Source organism: Camellia sinensis, chromosome 5 (assembly GCF_055761805.1).
Source record: "Camellia sinensis isolate YWXY chromosome 5, ASM5576180v1, whole genome shotgun sequence".
Classification (NCBI taxonomy): domain Eukaryota; kingdom Viridiplantae; phylum Streptophyta; class Magnoliopsida; order Ericales; family Theaceae; genus Camellia; species Camellia sinensis.
Window position 1 is genome coordinate 199,145,991 of NC_138965.1, and position 15,890 is coordinate 199,161,880.

A 15,890-nucleotide genomic window follows, 5' to 3' on the forward strand; every position below is an offset into this window, starting at 1 on the left:
CTGGACCTGCTAGCGTACCCCAACTGCCTATATAAGTATGCCAATGCAACAGCACCCCAAGCATATGAAGATACAGTCGTCAAATCGGACAACAAACTCAAATAAACAACGGGGACCCTAGTACATGTCTTGTCACTAAAAAGTGTACAACCTAACAAAAATAGCAAGTATGCTCTACCTGCACATGCAATTCTTTCCATTGAATCATTGTCTGTGACATTATGAAACTGTGCCCTCAACCACTCAAGCCTCACTGAATTGCCTCCAGCAGTAGACATCTCATGTTTGACTTCTTGCTCATCAATTTCCAAGGTATTAACTACTAATGTAACAACCCGCCTTTCTGACAACTTACGCAGGCTAATAGATTTGCCTACAATGGGAAGCCCTAGGATAGTGGCGACATTGTCCAATGTGATAGTCATCTCTTCAACAGTCAAATGGAATGTGTTTGTCTCCGGTTGCCATCTCTCAACAAAACTAGACACTACAATTTTATTGACAAAGCGGTATGTGCAACGAGCTAATTGTGCAAGTCCTGACATCTCCGCAATGTTTACAAATGTACCGTTGTTTCCTTGTTCCCACCATGGCCACGAATGAATCTTAGATGAGTGATTATGACACTTTAAGGGCCCCCTTTCATCAGCACCATTCCAAATAGCTGCGGCAACATGACTTTTAAAACTTTTAAGGATTGATGGATCAGTTGGACCTCCCGAAAATGGCTGAGTAAGGATATCTTCATCAACAATGTCAACATCATCACCAATAGGGTCATCATCCATAGCAATATCATCCATAGCTGGTGCCCCATGTATAGGATTTTCATCCATGGCAATGTGCATGTCATCATCATGCACTCGAGCACGTCCACGTCCACATCCACGTCTACGTCTCTCTAATTCACAGAGTCTTCTGTTCGAAGCTGTTACTGATCGACGTTGACCGACATCCATCTGCATAAGAAAAGTTGTTCTTATCAACCCAATATAATGAAACATAATAAGCACTCCCATAAAAGGATCACATCAATGCGGGTAATAACTAGCCTAACCATGCCACCTTAATGAAATCTAATACACAGTTATAGACCATTAAATTCACAATTTGGATGTGAAATTAACTCAAGCTTTTAATACTCTATAAAATGCAATTATTTTGTTCACCTATTTAGCTAACAAAATTTATGAAGACCCAACTATTAAGCTAACAATATCATGTGAACATACTAATACTACATAGTTTTTTGTTTCTATTGTTATGCATTCAATTTGGGGGAAAAAAAAATACATAAACATACCCATAAAATAAAATTGAACCTAAAGTAAAACAAATATTGGTGGCCTATGTAACCTAGTTCTATATAAAAAAAAAAAAAACCATTCGTCACTTCAGGACTGAACCTACAAAAATATTTCATCAATAAAGTCCCGAAATCAATGCATTTATTCGGAATTAGAGCACTGAAAATATAGAATACATTCGGTTCTGGAACAACGAAGTTATCTATTTTTTTCGGAAGTCAATGGACGAAATTATGCATAATATTCGGAAGTCAAGTTCCGAATGAAAAACATATTTTCGAAAACCCAGTGCCGAGCACCTCCAGTCGCAAATCTAACCTACTTTCATGCCAATGGAGTGAAGAGAGATCCGAAAATTGTCAATCTAATAACAAAATGATAAATGTAATAATAAAATTGAAAGATTTCTTACCTTAAACAAGGTTTTCAACAGTGTTTAGTAGATATTGAATGGAGCTCTTGAAATCTTCAATGGAGGTGAGGAAAGTGCAGATTTTTTTTTTTTTTTTTTTGTTTCCTGTTTGAACTTCTTCTTCTTCCTTCCTGTTTGAAGTACAGATGTAAATTGGGGTCACTTTGGTCTTCACAGGAGTAGGTGGAAATTCAAGTGTGTATTTTGAGAGTAAAGTGTGTGTACATATGAGTGAAAGGGTTATTTGTAATTTTAAGGATGTGGGTTGAGATAATTACTTAATAATTAAATTAATAGAGATGTGTATTGAGAAAAGATTTGCCATGAGTTTATCAGGGTGTTGGAAATAGAATTTCCCAAAATGTCATATCAAATTCATAATCATTTCACTTTTTCTTTCACATACGTCCCATCTAATTACAAAAAAAAAATAATCATCTTTCAAAACACAAAAATTTTAACATACTAAAATATTCAAAAACTAAAATAATATACTAAAATAGCCAATTTCCCAAATAAAACCTATATATTGTGATTGATAATGGTGATAGAATTCATAATTTTGTATTAAGTGATTAAGGAATATGAGGGACATAAAGTTTTGTGATTGGCCTAAAATATAGTCACGTAATACCTTATGACCAACTAATAATTTTTTCGTTCGTTTAGGAAGTAGGTTGATTTTTAAAATTTTTGGATTTTTTACTATTTAAGTTTGGGGTTAAAAATCTTATTTGAAATAAATTTTTTAATTTTTTTAAATTTTTATAAGATAAATAATATAATAATTATAAATTAAATATTATATTTTATTTTATTAAATTAAAAAATCTATTTTATTTCATTAAAATTAAACTAACCCGAAATCCAGCCCAATTGTCAAATGAAGGCTACAGGCCTCCATTGACGTTTCCCTAAAAAACGGTTAGAAAGTCACATGTGATGGCATCACATTCGATAAGCAATGTCACTAATGTTGAACATGGTCCGGATTTGACTAATCTAAGTCGTTTAAATTGTAAAATCAATTCGAATCAATTTATTTAAACACAGATTGAATAGGTTTAGAACTACGGATTTATATAATTAAATAATAAAAAATATATATATAACACTTTAATTTCATAAAAATATAAATATAACATCATATTAATTTCACAATAGTAACATGTCTTTTCATAATAGCGACAAACTGTTCTATAATTTAAATAATCATAAGAAAACTAGTTCCATCATAAGTATTTAGACCATTATAAATTAACACTAAAAACTAGCAAACAAAAGTAATAAAAAAAGATACTATGCAAGTTTAAATTTAGGTTTGGATTTAAGTTTTATATGAAATAAGAGAAGATAATATGCAGGAGGGTGTATAATAAAAATATAGACTATTTGTATACGGTCCGAATCGGTTCCAATCCGGAACCGTGGGGTTCAATCTAGAACCAATCCGTGAATTATGAATTTTTAATTTTTCAATCCGGAGCCGAACTATGGATTCAAAAAACCAATCCAAATCTACTAAATTAGACTGAACCGAATCAAATTACGAATTTCACAGATTCCTTATTCAGCTCTAAATGTCAATTTACAGTAATATTAGTACTCAACATTATTGAGTTAATGATATATAAGACTTTCATCTAACTTTATTTGGGATTTTTTATTCGCTGGTAATACTTAAATAGGATGGTATCATGGTCACACTTAATATTTTATCCTCCAATTTATAATCTGGATGAGATGGTATTTTCCGGGCTCATAGATCTCAGTATGGTTCCATTTCTATGATTCAAATGATTAATTTTGTAAGAGTTTTCGTATATATTATTTATAAAAAAATTAAATCAATTTAATAATAATAACTTATTGAATTTTATTATATTTGTGTAAAAAATATTAATGACAAGTATATTTTTAAAAATAGACCGTCTAATTTTTTGTTTAAAGACACGATAAATTGAATATTTGCAATTATCAAACTATTATTTTTAATATAAATAATATACCCAAAAAGTTTTATAAAATGAACAAACAATACCTTTCAACTCAAATTATGGACAAGAGGGAAGCTAATTCATTTCTATTCTCCATTCGTTATGTTTACAACAAAAGAGGCAAATGCAACCAAAAGTAATTGCAGGCATAACAAAGAAATAATAGAAATTACATTTTTTAAAAAAATTCTTTATAATTTTACACAATTTTAAAGAGTAAAATTAAAATATAATTAAATTATTCAATGATGTCAACATTTTCTGTTAATTTTTTCACAATAAAGTAACAAAAGAAAAAATTTATAATAAGAAACTAAACCTTCAAAAGGAAATTTATGTCATTTCAAAAATTTCAAAAGAGATTTATTCAATTTCGTTAAACCTCACAGGAGGTAATTTAATTAATAATAAAACTTCTTTTGTTATTTCAAAAACTTTAGAAAAGATTTATGCAATTTCATCAAATTTTAGAGGAGTCCGTTTAATTAAAAACTAACTTAAAAAGAAGATTTATCTCATTTTAAAAATTTTAAGAGAAGTTTTCTTTTATTATACGGATTAATTATTAATAAAACCTGACTTACTATTATATGAATTAAAATATTAATACAAATATAAATATATTAAAAATATGTGACTAATAATATTTTTTTCAAATCTAATAAAAATTAATATGGTTCACTATTGTTTACAAAGCAATCATCCCTCCATACCTATACCTTTTTTCTTCCATTTTCCTCCCAACCAAACACCCCCTCCGAGCCATAAGATTGAACAAATCAATCCACCTCACTCACTCACTCACATTCTCTCTCCTCAAACCTATATATAGATAACAAAAATAAATAAATAGAAATAATTCCAATTTCAAAATTTCCAAACCCCCCACATCCAACGGTCCAGATCCAGTCTTCCCCCCACCTTGACTATATATAAATGCCCCCCTCCATTTCTCACGCTCCATTCCTCTCTCTCTATATCTCTTTCTCTCTTCATTTCTCTCTCTAACTCTGAAAATCGTCTCTGCAACTCTTGCCCTTTGGAGTTCGTTTCAACAATGTCGACCGAAAAGGAGAGGGAGACTCACGTTTACATGGCCAAGCTCGCCGAACAAGCCGAGCGATATGACGGTACATACATATATATATATAGATATATATCCATTTGTATATGTGTATGTACATAATAAGAATGTGTTTGTTCATGTATAGGAATTGTATATTTCAGCTCATAAATGCCAAATGATTTGGCCTCGTGTTTTGATTTGTATATATGAGGAATTCGTGGAATCTCTATATTGATGATTAATCCGATGTTTCTTTTGCTTTGATGATATGGTCTGATCTAATCCTGATTTGTTTGGTTTGATTATATTTGTGTTATTTGGAAATGTAGATGCCAATTCGATTGATTGCATTGTTAAATTTATTTTGATTCGCTTGTTTTATTGGAGTCGAAAATTCTAGTTATAATTCTTGTGTTTTTGGTTTTGATTTGATGCATGTGAGAAGCAAGACAGAAATGAGAGATGTTATTGTTATTTGGTTATCGATTGATTGGTTGAGTGTGATTGATTTTGATCGTTTGGACCCTCAAAGGAAATGGGCATTGTTGTATTTCTTTTCTTTCTTTACGGTCATTGTTTCATGTTACAGTTTGGGTTGTTCATTGGATGCAAGTTGAAATAAATTTTTTTAGATCGGGGTTAAAATACTGAACGATAGTGTACTACTGGTAGTTTTGCAAACTCATATATATGGATTATGGGGTAGGCAAAATGAACTTCAATCTTTCATATTGATGGGTCGATCAAAAAAAAAAAAAATCCTTTCATATTGGTGGTTTATTCATTGGTTGGGCAAGCTTAGATTACACAATATTAAGTTTCCTATGTTTCTGGACAGTTTTCTTTCTTTTCTTTTTGTATATGTATATATGGAATATAGATACAACCATATTTTACACTCCAATGTAGTTTTAAAATTTTTCTCTAAGATCGTAAAATCTGTGTTAACTCTTGTGGACAGACATTGAATGTGAATTCTCGATTAGTAACAATGCAAGATTGTTGCAATGCTAAACTTTAACTTTGATTGCTGTTACAGAAATGGTTGAGTGTATGAAGAGTGTTGCAAAACTTGATGTGGAGCTGACTGTAGAGGAGAGGAACCTGCTCTCTGTGGGGTACAAGAATGTGATAGGTGCCCGGAGAGCATCTTGGCGAATTATGTCTTCAATTGAGCAGAAAGAAGAATCTAAGGGAAATGAGAACAATGTTAAGCTCATTAAGGGTTACCGTCACAAGGTAGAGGAGGAGCTCTCAAAGATTTGCAGTGACATTCTGACTATAATTGACAAGCATCTCATCCCCTCTTCCAACTCGGGGGAAGCAACTGTTTTTTACTACAAGATGTGAGTCATGTTGTTCTAATGGTATAATTCTCTTAATATGATTGCTTGTTTGATATGGATTACTCTGTGACAATTCCCACGTGCTTGATGATGCCTTTTCATTTGGAATATACTACTATTATCTTCAGATATCTCATTGAATATATTCTAGGTGAAAACCGCCTTATGTCACTATGACAATGAGAGGTCACTTTTCTTGCCATTATTGTGTACTTTGTGTTTGATTAGTTTCAAAGTCTCGCATGCAAGGGGACAGCATTTTTGCTTTGCTTTCCATGCTTCCCTCCTTTATACAAAAACAAGTGGTGCACTCATGAAAGGAATTGAACTATCCATTTGATCTTTTCTTTCTATCCCTTTATTGGTTTTTATACAAGACAAGTGGTGCACTTGGTTACTTTTCTTTTTTCTGATAATTTTATTGTCTTCTCAAAGTTACAAGTTACGGTGTTTTGGCTAATTCAGGAAAGGTGACTACTACCGGTATCTTGCTGAGTTTAAGACTGACCAAGAAAGGAAAGAGGCAGCTGAACAATCATTGAAGGGCTATGAGGCACGTTTACTTGTCGTAACATCTTATACATAGAGATGCATGGTGCACTGCTGCATATTACATAGTTTTTTTTTTTTTTTTTTTTTTTGAACTTTCACTTGATGAGTCTTCTTGTTGCTGTTTCTTTGTTAGGCTGCTTCTGCCACTGCAAATACAGATCTCCCTTCAACACACCCAATTCGTCTTGGCCTTGCTCTCAACTTCTCTGTCTTCTACTATGAAATAATGAATTCTCCTGAGAGGTAATTTTTATTGCTCAAGCATCTAGTGTCACTTCTTGAGGTTTGGTTTTTATTTTATTTTTTTTTTCTGTGGACATTCTCACCTCAATTTTTATGGCTATTTAATGATTTATATCGGTGGTTGAATTTGCAGAGCATGCCATTTGGCCAAACAAGCTTTTGATGAAGCAATTGCAGAGTTGGACACGTTGAGTGAGGAATCATACAAAGACAGCACCCTGATTATGCAGCTGTTGAGAGACAATCTCACTCTCTGGACCTCTGATTTGCCTGAAGATGGAGGTATAGTCTAGCCAGAAACAAAATAGATTAGGAAGTTTTTTGATGTGGGGATTTCAGCGCACTTGGCTTGGCTCTGATCTCTCAAATTTAAATCTGTTTCCATTGGTTGGAAAAGCCTTTTATACAGTGCTCAAATTGAAAGTTCAAATTCTTTTCATTATTGATATTGTTTTCATACATGAAATTCAAGCAGTAAATTGTTGAAGGGTGAATTTTAAGAAGAGAGAATGTGAGGTGCATATCAATCGCTAATACACTTGCATGCAAATGATATTTTTAATGCTTGGAAAACAATGAGGGAGGAGTTTGAATTTCTGTTCCGGTGTTTCCCCAACTTACATTGGCACAGAAACATGCTCATGAAGAAAAATGCTTGGGACCTCTAATTTAGAGGTACCACTAGTGATGTGGCAGTGGGTCCCACCCACTGCCACTGTCAGTCATGTGTCTTGAATTTTTTTTTTTTTTTTTTTTTTTTTTCCCTTTTCCACCTCATTAGAGGTGTGTTTTTAGAAATCTCTAGCATTGTTGTACTCGTGAAATCTAAATTGTAAATAACTCGTGCAGGAGATGAGAACTTCAAAGTTGAAGAACCAAAATCAGCAGAGCCAGAGGTTAATCCTTCACTTGTTTTTCTCTGTGTTTTTCTATTCTTAATGTTAATTTAAAAATCTAAAATTAATCTCTTTTGCAGCATTGATGAGGTAACCAAGAGCACTGTGAAAGGCAATCCATGACAATACTATGCAAAATTGGCTTTTGCCTCAGTTTTTCTCACAAGGGGAGGAATTTACATGGGACAGTGTCAACATTTTATGATGGACAGTCAATCTTTTCAGCTCATCCCAAGCCAGATGATGATGAGAATTTTTGATGATCTGCCTGATAATTGTTCCTATTTTATTTTTCTATGTTGATCATTTGCTTCGAATTTTGCTGCTTCATGTACTTCCATAGATACTTCTATTTTTCAAATATATAAATATTTATATTTCAGCTCTTGTTTTAAATGACTACTTTTCTCTTCTTATCTTGCCTATTAAATTATTGGTATAGTAAACAAATCATGTTGATCTAATTAGAGTTGATTGTTCAAATTTCGATTAAAAATGAAAATTGATTTACAAATAGAGTTGTTATACAAAATTGCGACAAGAACAATGTGACAATGGCATTCTTAGAAATAGGGGTCATTTTGATGGACTTTTGATGTTAAAATGAGGAAACATATAGCTGTTATATCATTCTGAATAATTGAACTCAGCTTGAGAGCCTTTTTTTAACAAAAAAAAAAGTGTAGATGGGTTTATCAACCCCCATTTCAAATTGAGCTCAAATAATAATAAGGTTCAAAGAGTTTTTAACTTTAGTTTGTTTACATAATTGCATTGGCTAAATTGGGTCTACACTCTTGAGGTTTGGCTTTAATATTGAATACTTCCTTGACGGTTTGGAAATAACATTTTCCTCCATAAAAATTATAATCTCATTATAATTTATCCCCTCTGTGACACCATTTGTTGACTTTATCAATTAATTTATTTGGTGGATTACAATGGTGCCCTTGACAACTTGGGCCCCTTCTTCAAAATTAACAATCTTTACATTGCATTTATTTCTCTCTCTAATTTGTTTGTCATAAATCGCTTGCTTTTTTTATTTTATTTTGCTCGATTTTTTGGTAGAAGGCAATGGTGGAGTTGGATTTTTCTGTATCTCATATTTGATGAATTGATTTAGAAAGTGTCGACCAAAATTGTCAGTAGTGAAGGAGGAAAGACGGGCTATGAAAGGAGGGCGGGGTAGAGAACAAGCCCCCTGCCTAGTCGAGCAATACAAGTCATTTGTATTGTGGCTTGATGTTTATGCGCATAGAACAGTATACACATTCATGAATTAGAAGCGGAATAAATGCCATTCTTATGCTTGGGAGATTGTACCAGTATTTTAGGACAATCACTTTGTGTGAATAATGTCAAATATTAGATTTTTTTTTTATTTGTACATAAATTAATTATAAAATCAAACACATTTCTTTAATATGCACTATTAGAAAAACTGGTTAAATAATATGGAACTATTTGCGACGGTGGCAATTATAAAATTAAACACATTTTTTTCACATGCACTATTAAAAAAACTGATTAAATAACATGGAATTACTATAAGAAAGTAAAACATGTCAATAATTTACAGTTTTCAATACAATTAAAAAGTCACTTCTAAACTCAAAAAAAAAAAAAAATGTTTGATTTAATTTTTTAAATTCAATTTTCTATAAATTGAGTTTTTATTTTTCGTATTTTTAGTAAATATTTTTAAAATTTTAAGCAATTTTTTTACTTTTTTAGATGCACTTTACTTAGATGTATCTGAAAGGTAAAATATTTATAAAAAAATATTTTAAAAAATAATAAATACACAAGAATACAAAAAATATATTGATTTTTTGTATTTTTTAATATTTTTTATATTTAGTGAATTTTTTAAAGATTTTTTTTCACAAATATTGTACTTTTTAAGTGTATTTATGTTGGATGTATCTAAAAATTTAAAATAGCGCTTAGAATATTTTTAAAAGAAAACAGTAAAAAAGAATATGAAAAATAAAAAAATTTAATTTTTAGAAAAGTGAATCATGAGTTTCAAAACCAAATAAACTGATTGTTGTTTCATTTTATAAAAAAGGTTAAAAAATATTAAAAAAATCAATTCTCAAACAAGACTTAAAGTGATAGGTTAAACGCTAATGACAAAAGTAGTAACAAATAAATATGATCTCCTTGGTGTTCTAGTTCTCATTTCCTGAAATAGCAGGGCTAGAAATACAAATTTTGGAATTTGCTACTGTTTGTGTGTTCCTTAAGCTGTGTTTGGTTGGAAAATTTGGAGAAAGTTTTGAAAAGTGAAAGGGTAAAAGTATGTGAAATTAAAGTGAAATATAAATATGTTTTATTCACATTTCACCCACATTTTCTATTTCTATTTTTCTTTCTAAATCCCTTTTCAAATCCTCCAACCAAACACAGCAATATGGTTTTCCGTTGTCCTTGGTGAAAAGATAGTTGCCTTTGTGTTAAAAGTATAGGTTCAATAATTTTGAAAATATATAATAGCAGTCTGTTTATCATGAAAATTGTAATGAAACCCTAATTATTTATAGGCAGGTCCTTCCTCAGCTGAGATCCTCCGACCCTCTGGCCAGCCCATGGCCTCCAGCAACATTCTGGCCACTTCCAAACACCCTCCACTGCCAGCCACCACTTTTTGACAATTCACCTAACATATTTTTTGTTGATTTAAGAAAAAAAAAATTCACAGCGTTATCATACAACGCTTATCTAATGACTATGCAAAGAACAGACTTTGGATATATGATAAAAACATGATCCTAGACAAAACAAACTCTATTTGCATGTATTTGTGATCAGGCTTCATTGAATTAACCATACAAAATATCAGTTGCCTCTATAAGTCTTGGAAACAGAAAACTCGTCTGAAAGAACCCTCGATAAAGAAGCAACAGATGATCTTGATTCGAGAATATGATATTGTCATCATTAAATGTGTTGTAATAATCCCTATCAATTCACTAGATTTTGTTCCTTCATGTTTCTTTCATTCATAAAAAATGAAAAAGAAAAAAAAGAACAAGTCAATTTTCTTTAAAAAGAAAAGTATTATTATGCTCTCAGAAATTTTGAAAGACATGTTGACATCCAACAGTATTTGCATCTTACTTTGTACACACAATTCTTAAATAACCAACATTTTTAAAAACGACAAAAATATCTTACGAACATGATGATCACACCATCAATATAGAACAAACAAAAAACAACTTCAAAGGAAAACATGTATGTATACCCAAATTTTGTCGCTCAAGATTCTTCCTTTACAAAATAGCTTTGCGGCAGGCAAAAATCCTCCTCCTGATTCAGGATTTCCACATCCTCGTCGTCTGATTTCTGAAATTTAGCAAAATAAGAGAATGTTAAGTACACTGCAAGTCTTCACTATCAAAACGAAAAGATGGAGTGCCTTTTAAAACAATCTACAGAGGAAACACATGCACAAAAAGTAAAAATTTGCTGTTTTTTCTTTCTTTTCTGATGATAGTAAACTTTTGACAGCTCTTGAAACACATCCCGAATCACAAACACAAAACATATAGTACATGGCATAGCCAGATAAAATATCGAGATTAAATCTTCCAACATCTCCTACTGTAAGTTGAAACAATTCATTTGTCCTAGCAGTGCGCCATTGGATATCTGACCAGACCAGACCAATCAGCACCCATCTCAATTTATCATTAATTGGAGGCATGGAAAAACCTTTGGGCTTTTTCCAAATTGAGTCTCCTATCCGTCTTAACATCCTAACCTAAATTTTCTTTTGACAAGTATGCCATTATGATACAAACAGTCCATGAACTGAAACATTCATAGTTATGCGAAAACATGTGTCTGTTGTCCTCAAATATTATTCATCAATAATGGGTCCCTCATTAGCTCTCTGAAAATTGAAATCATCCAATGTGGTTTACAAAGCATTTGAAATGAGTTTATTAATAAGTATTGAACAATCATATTATGGGTTTTAAGGGATGAATTCACCAATAGTATTTCGGTGATGATCGATTCATGATGATGTTTCCATGATACACCATCAACGTTTGAGATCATATGCTATGTAGAACAAGGACTTTAACAATCTCCATTTTATAGCACGCAATGGCTTTTCATTATAATCACATCTATATTTGTGAACAAAAAGTCATCATTTAGAAGATAACATGAAATGTCATCAAAATGTCATTATACTTGCCAGCATTTCCAAGTCGTAGAAACGATCCAGTAGCTGCAGAACATCCGTAGGAGAAAAGGGTCGACCAAAGCTGCAAGAATAACTTACCTAAGTGTAAGAATATGCAGGATAATTACCAGATCTTTACTTGAAGATCTAGGAGAAGAAATTAAGAAAAAGAAAAGGTAGAACAAACCTTCTTCGCAGATGTTCCATTAGACCATAAATGACAAAGTGACGATGCATGCCTGCAGAAAAGCATTTAGTCAAATGAGTCATTTGGATATTGATGAAACTGAGAGACAAACTAAAAGCTAGTCTATCATTGAAAGATACCTCCAAATTGTCTTGAAAATTTTATTGCTTTTTTAATTTCCATTCATATGACATTTTTTGTTTTTTTCTTTTTCTTTTTGTTCTTTTTTTTCCAAACCTACATTAGCATGAAACGAATCAATAAATAGTTCATGTAACATTGGGTAGGTTCAGGTATGGAATAACACATGGTAAAATGGGAACCAAAGCCGTGATTTCCTCCGAACTTGGACCTATATTTGAGTTCCTTTAGAATCAAATTACAAATGAAGCGGTCTATGATCACCTATAACAAGCTATAAACATGAACCAGAGTTCTCAAGCCTATTTTTAAATTGAAAGGTCCTCTAAAATAATGTTTCAGGTTATTTTATGCCACTTTCAAAGAATAACCAAACCTACATGCCTTGCTTGCACATTCTGAAACTTCTGCAGAAATGGAAAGTTAAATCAGCGATAAAGTAACATAGATCATGAAAGGTAACTTAGCACCCTCCTAAACCTCTAGAAGTGCCATCCACCAAAGTTGAGGGAGCCCACAAGGACCTTCTTGCCCCTACTTCCTGATTAATACATTCCTTAAACAAAACCCTCCAAATGCCAAATGAATGCAGTTGAATACAAGGCATTATTAAGCCTCCACCACCCAATGCTTATCATTACTGGCTACCATCGCCGATGATCTCCTTCGCCAACCACCTTCTTTGGCCACCACCTCTTGTTCAAAACCACCTTATAGGGCCAACCAACCCCCATCTCCAACCATAAGCAATCACTTTCAGCTATCACTTCATGTGGCCAAGAACCTCCTCCGGCTACTGCTAACCACCTCCCACCAATGAAAACCACCTTTGGCCACCACCTCCCGTGATCGACAACCACCTCCGGCCACCATCTCCAACCGTTTGACAATCACTTCTTTTCACTTGTTTTTAAAATACTTGTGTACCAAACTTGATTTTTGTTTCTATTTTTACCCAAATTAAACATAAATATGTTTTGTGTTTTCTGTAACTAAAAACAATAAACTATAAACATTCCATATTATTATCTTAATAATAACCCATAAATTTCACATGCATGATTAATTGCTTATCAACTTTTAATTAAAACTACCAAAAAAATGCTTACCAATAAAAAAATGAACAGTAATTATTGAATCATATATCCTTAGTTCCTTACAACAATTAAATGCCCATCTCTTTTATTGATTCCATTTACAAAACCATCATCTAAATTTACACAAAAATTGCCCTTAACATTAACACTCATTTTTAGGGATATAAGAAAAACTGAAAAAATCGATCAAATTGAATGAGCCTCCGTCTTTAGGCCAAGTTTGGGAAGACTAAAAAAGTGCACTTTTTGTCTTTTTGGACTAAAAAATTGAGGTTGAAAATATAGATGTTTGGGTTAACTTTTTGACTTTTTATTGAAAAATGTGTAATAAAAAATTGTAAAAATTGATTTGTAGGGAAAAATTTGAATTGGGAGTTGTGCAGCCGTAATTGTTGACTTTTGGTGAATAGTGTTAACTTTTTAACTTTTTGAATAACTTTTTGGCTTTTTGGCTTTTTTGGATCTTCCCAAACAAGAATTGATCTATGCAATTTTTTAATTTGATTTTTTTGGTTTTTAATTCGGTATCGATTTAAGCACACCGAACTAAACCGACACCGACCGTTTCAACATATATTGTATTTATAATATATGTATATATATATATAATTTAATAATATAATAATGTTAGTAAGTATAATAAATTATTAATCTCAATTAATTAACCATATCATCCCTATAACTTGAGTTAGAATACCCTTATTATATATAATCTTAACTTTAACTTACTATATATTTGTTATTATTTTTTTGTTAATTTATAAATTATAAAATATTTATTAAATGGATGGATAATATATGTTTGAAATGGTTGACAAATGGCTAATTCAATGTTTTCACATAAATGAGTGACTATACTAAAAAATGGCTTAAATTTGAAAGATCCTTCACTGATTAAACCGAACCGTGTCAATTGATGAGGTTCAGTGCAGTTTGATAGGAGAAGTAGTCTGATGCTCAAAATAATAAAATTGACATTATCAATTGGGTGAAATTTTTTACCTAAATACTGATCATACCGAATCGATAACATCCCTTCATTTTCATTGTCAAACACAAATCAAGTTTCACAAACATTTCCCAAGCTTTGACGAGAGAGAGAGAGAGAGGCAAAACATCAAAATGAAATTTCTAAACTTGCCTTTCAATTTGGAAGGAGGATAAATTGCAAGAGCTTCTAACAATTTAAGCTCCAATTCGACCTGTGATTGCTCCTATTTACACAAAAATCAAGAAATGAAACAAAAAATTAAAAATTTAAATAATGCAAAATATAAATTCATCCATGTATACACACATATATAGAGAGAGAGACATAGAGAGAGAGGGGTGACCTTGCGGAGAGAAGAAGCAGAGGACGGTGGGGCCTTGCATGGTGAATGTACGGACATGCCATCTTGTTCCTCTTCTCTACTTCCGCCGCCTCCGCCACCACCGCCGCCGCCGGCCATTGGCCGCAGATATATATTATGTACGTATAATTTATGCCTATATATAAAAAAAATAAAGATTTTTTGATCTGGAAATGGTTTCTAATTGTGTATGAGTGTATGAATAGACATCAAACTAGATCGAAATTGAGAACAGTTTAGATGTAGTGGTGGTGAGCTAGGGTTTGAAAGTTTCAAGCGTTTGATCGAAAAGGGAACTGAAACAAAAGTGGTTATGCTGTTGGGCCTGTTGGGCCGTTGAGCTCTACGACTTCGTGGAGGCAAGATTGGGCTCATAGCCTGCTTCCGAGCGGGCCTACTTGATGTACATATCTTCTATACATAAAACTAAGGGTAAATTACATTGACACCCTCGAGATTTATATTTACTACAGTTCTCCCTCACCTTTTGAAAATTACGTACCCCACCCTGAGATTTAAAATTTTATTATAGATTGCTCTCTTAGTTAGTTGACTGTTAAGTCAACTAACAGATTTTACTGATGTCAGCAATTTAATTTTTTTAAATAGCAATTTTTCCCTCACTGGGTAAATTACATTGACACCCCTCACATTTTAAAAATTACAATCCCCTCCCTAAGGTTTAAAGTAGCATTACCAATTGCCCCCTCGATTAGTATTAGTTGTAAAAAAAAATTATTTAAAAAAAATTTGTTAGTCAAATTTTTAAATTTTCGTTTAAAAATCAACATAAACTCAATTTTTGAATTTACGTTTTTTCTCAAATTTACAAACCGAGACAACCATTTATAAACCAAAAATATTATTAAACAAGTTTTTATGACATTTTTTTAAATTTTTGTATATATAAATTGAAAATTGAAAATGAAATAGTTACCAAACAAGCCTCAGATGGTAAAAATGTCGTAAAATTAACAAATAATTAAATAAGTTACCAATGTAAAAAATGACTTATCAAAAAATTCTTAGGCTATCTATGGTTTGATTTTTAGAAAAAAATTTTAAAATTAAAAATTAATTTGGTTAAGAA

General features: G+C 31.9%; 2 protein-coding genes across 6 annotated transcripts; one reads left to right on the forward strand and one right to left on the reverse strand.

The window, feature by feature from the left end:
* Positions 1–4,660: 4,660 nt before the first annotated feature.
* GRF12 (general regulatory factor 12) lies at positions 4,661–8,215 on the forward strand. Its single transcript, XM_028202022.2, has 7 exons — positions 4,661–4,846; positions 5,822–6,128; positions 6,594–6,681; positions 6,814–6,923; positions 7,057–7,205; positions 7,773–7,819; positions 7,900–8,215. The coding sequence occupies exons 1-7, from the start codon at positions 4,774–4,776 to the stop codon at positions 7,903–7,905; spliced, it is 780 nt and encodes a 259-aa protein (XP_028057823.1). The 5' UTR covers positions 4,661–4,773; the 3' UTR covers positions 7,906–8,215.
* A 1,737-nt stretch (positions 8,216–9,952) lies between these two features.
* LOC114261718 (chromatin modification-like protein) lies at positions 9,953–15,188 on the reverse strand. Of its 5 annotated transcripts, none has more exons than XM_028202021.2 (6): positions 14,783–15,188; positions 14,590–14,662; positions 12,211–12,262; positions 12,036–12,105; positions 11,073–11,173; positions 9,953–10,484 (listed from the first exon to the last, which is right to left on the reverse strand). In XM_028202021.2, exons 1-5 carry the CDS (start codon positions 14,897–14,899, stop codon positions 11,087–11,089), a joined length of 399 nt encoding a protein of 132 aa, XP_028057822.2. In that variant the 5' UTR covers positions 14,900–15,188; the 3' UTR covers positions 9,953–10,484; positions 11,073–11,086. The 5 variants fall into 5 exon arrangements, with proteins under 5 accessions (XP_028057822.2, XP_028057819.2, XP_082727230.1 ...); XM_028202018.2 differs by having other exon boundaries at positions 12,032–12,105; XM_082871104.1 differs by lacking the exons at positions 14,590–14,662; positions 14,783–15,188 and adding an exon at positions 14,451–14,582 and having other exon boundaries at positions 12,032–12,105.
* Between the last annotated feature and the right edge of the window lie 702 nt (positions 15,189–15,890).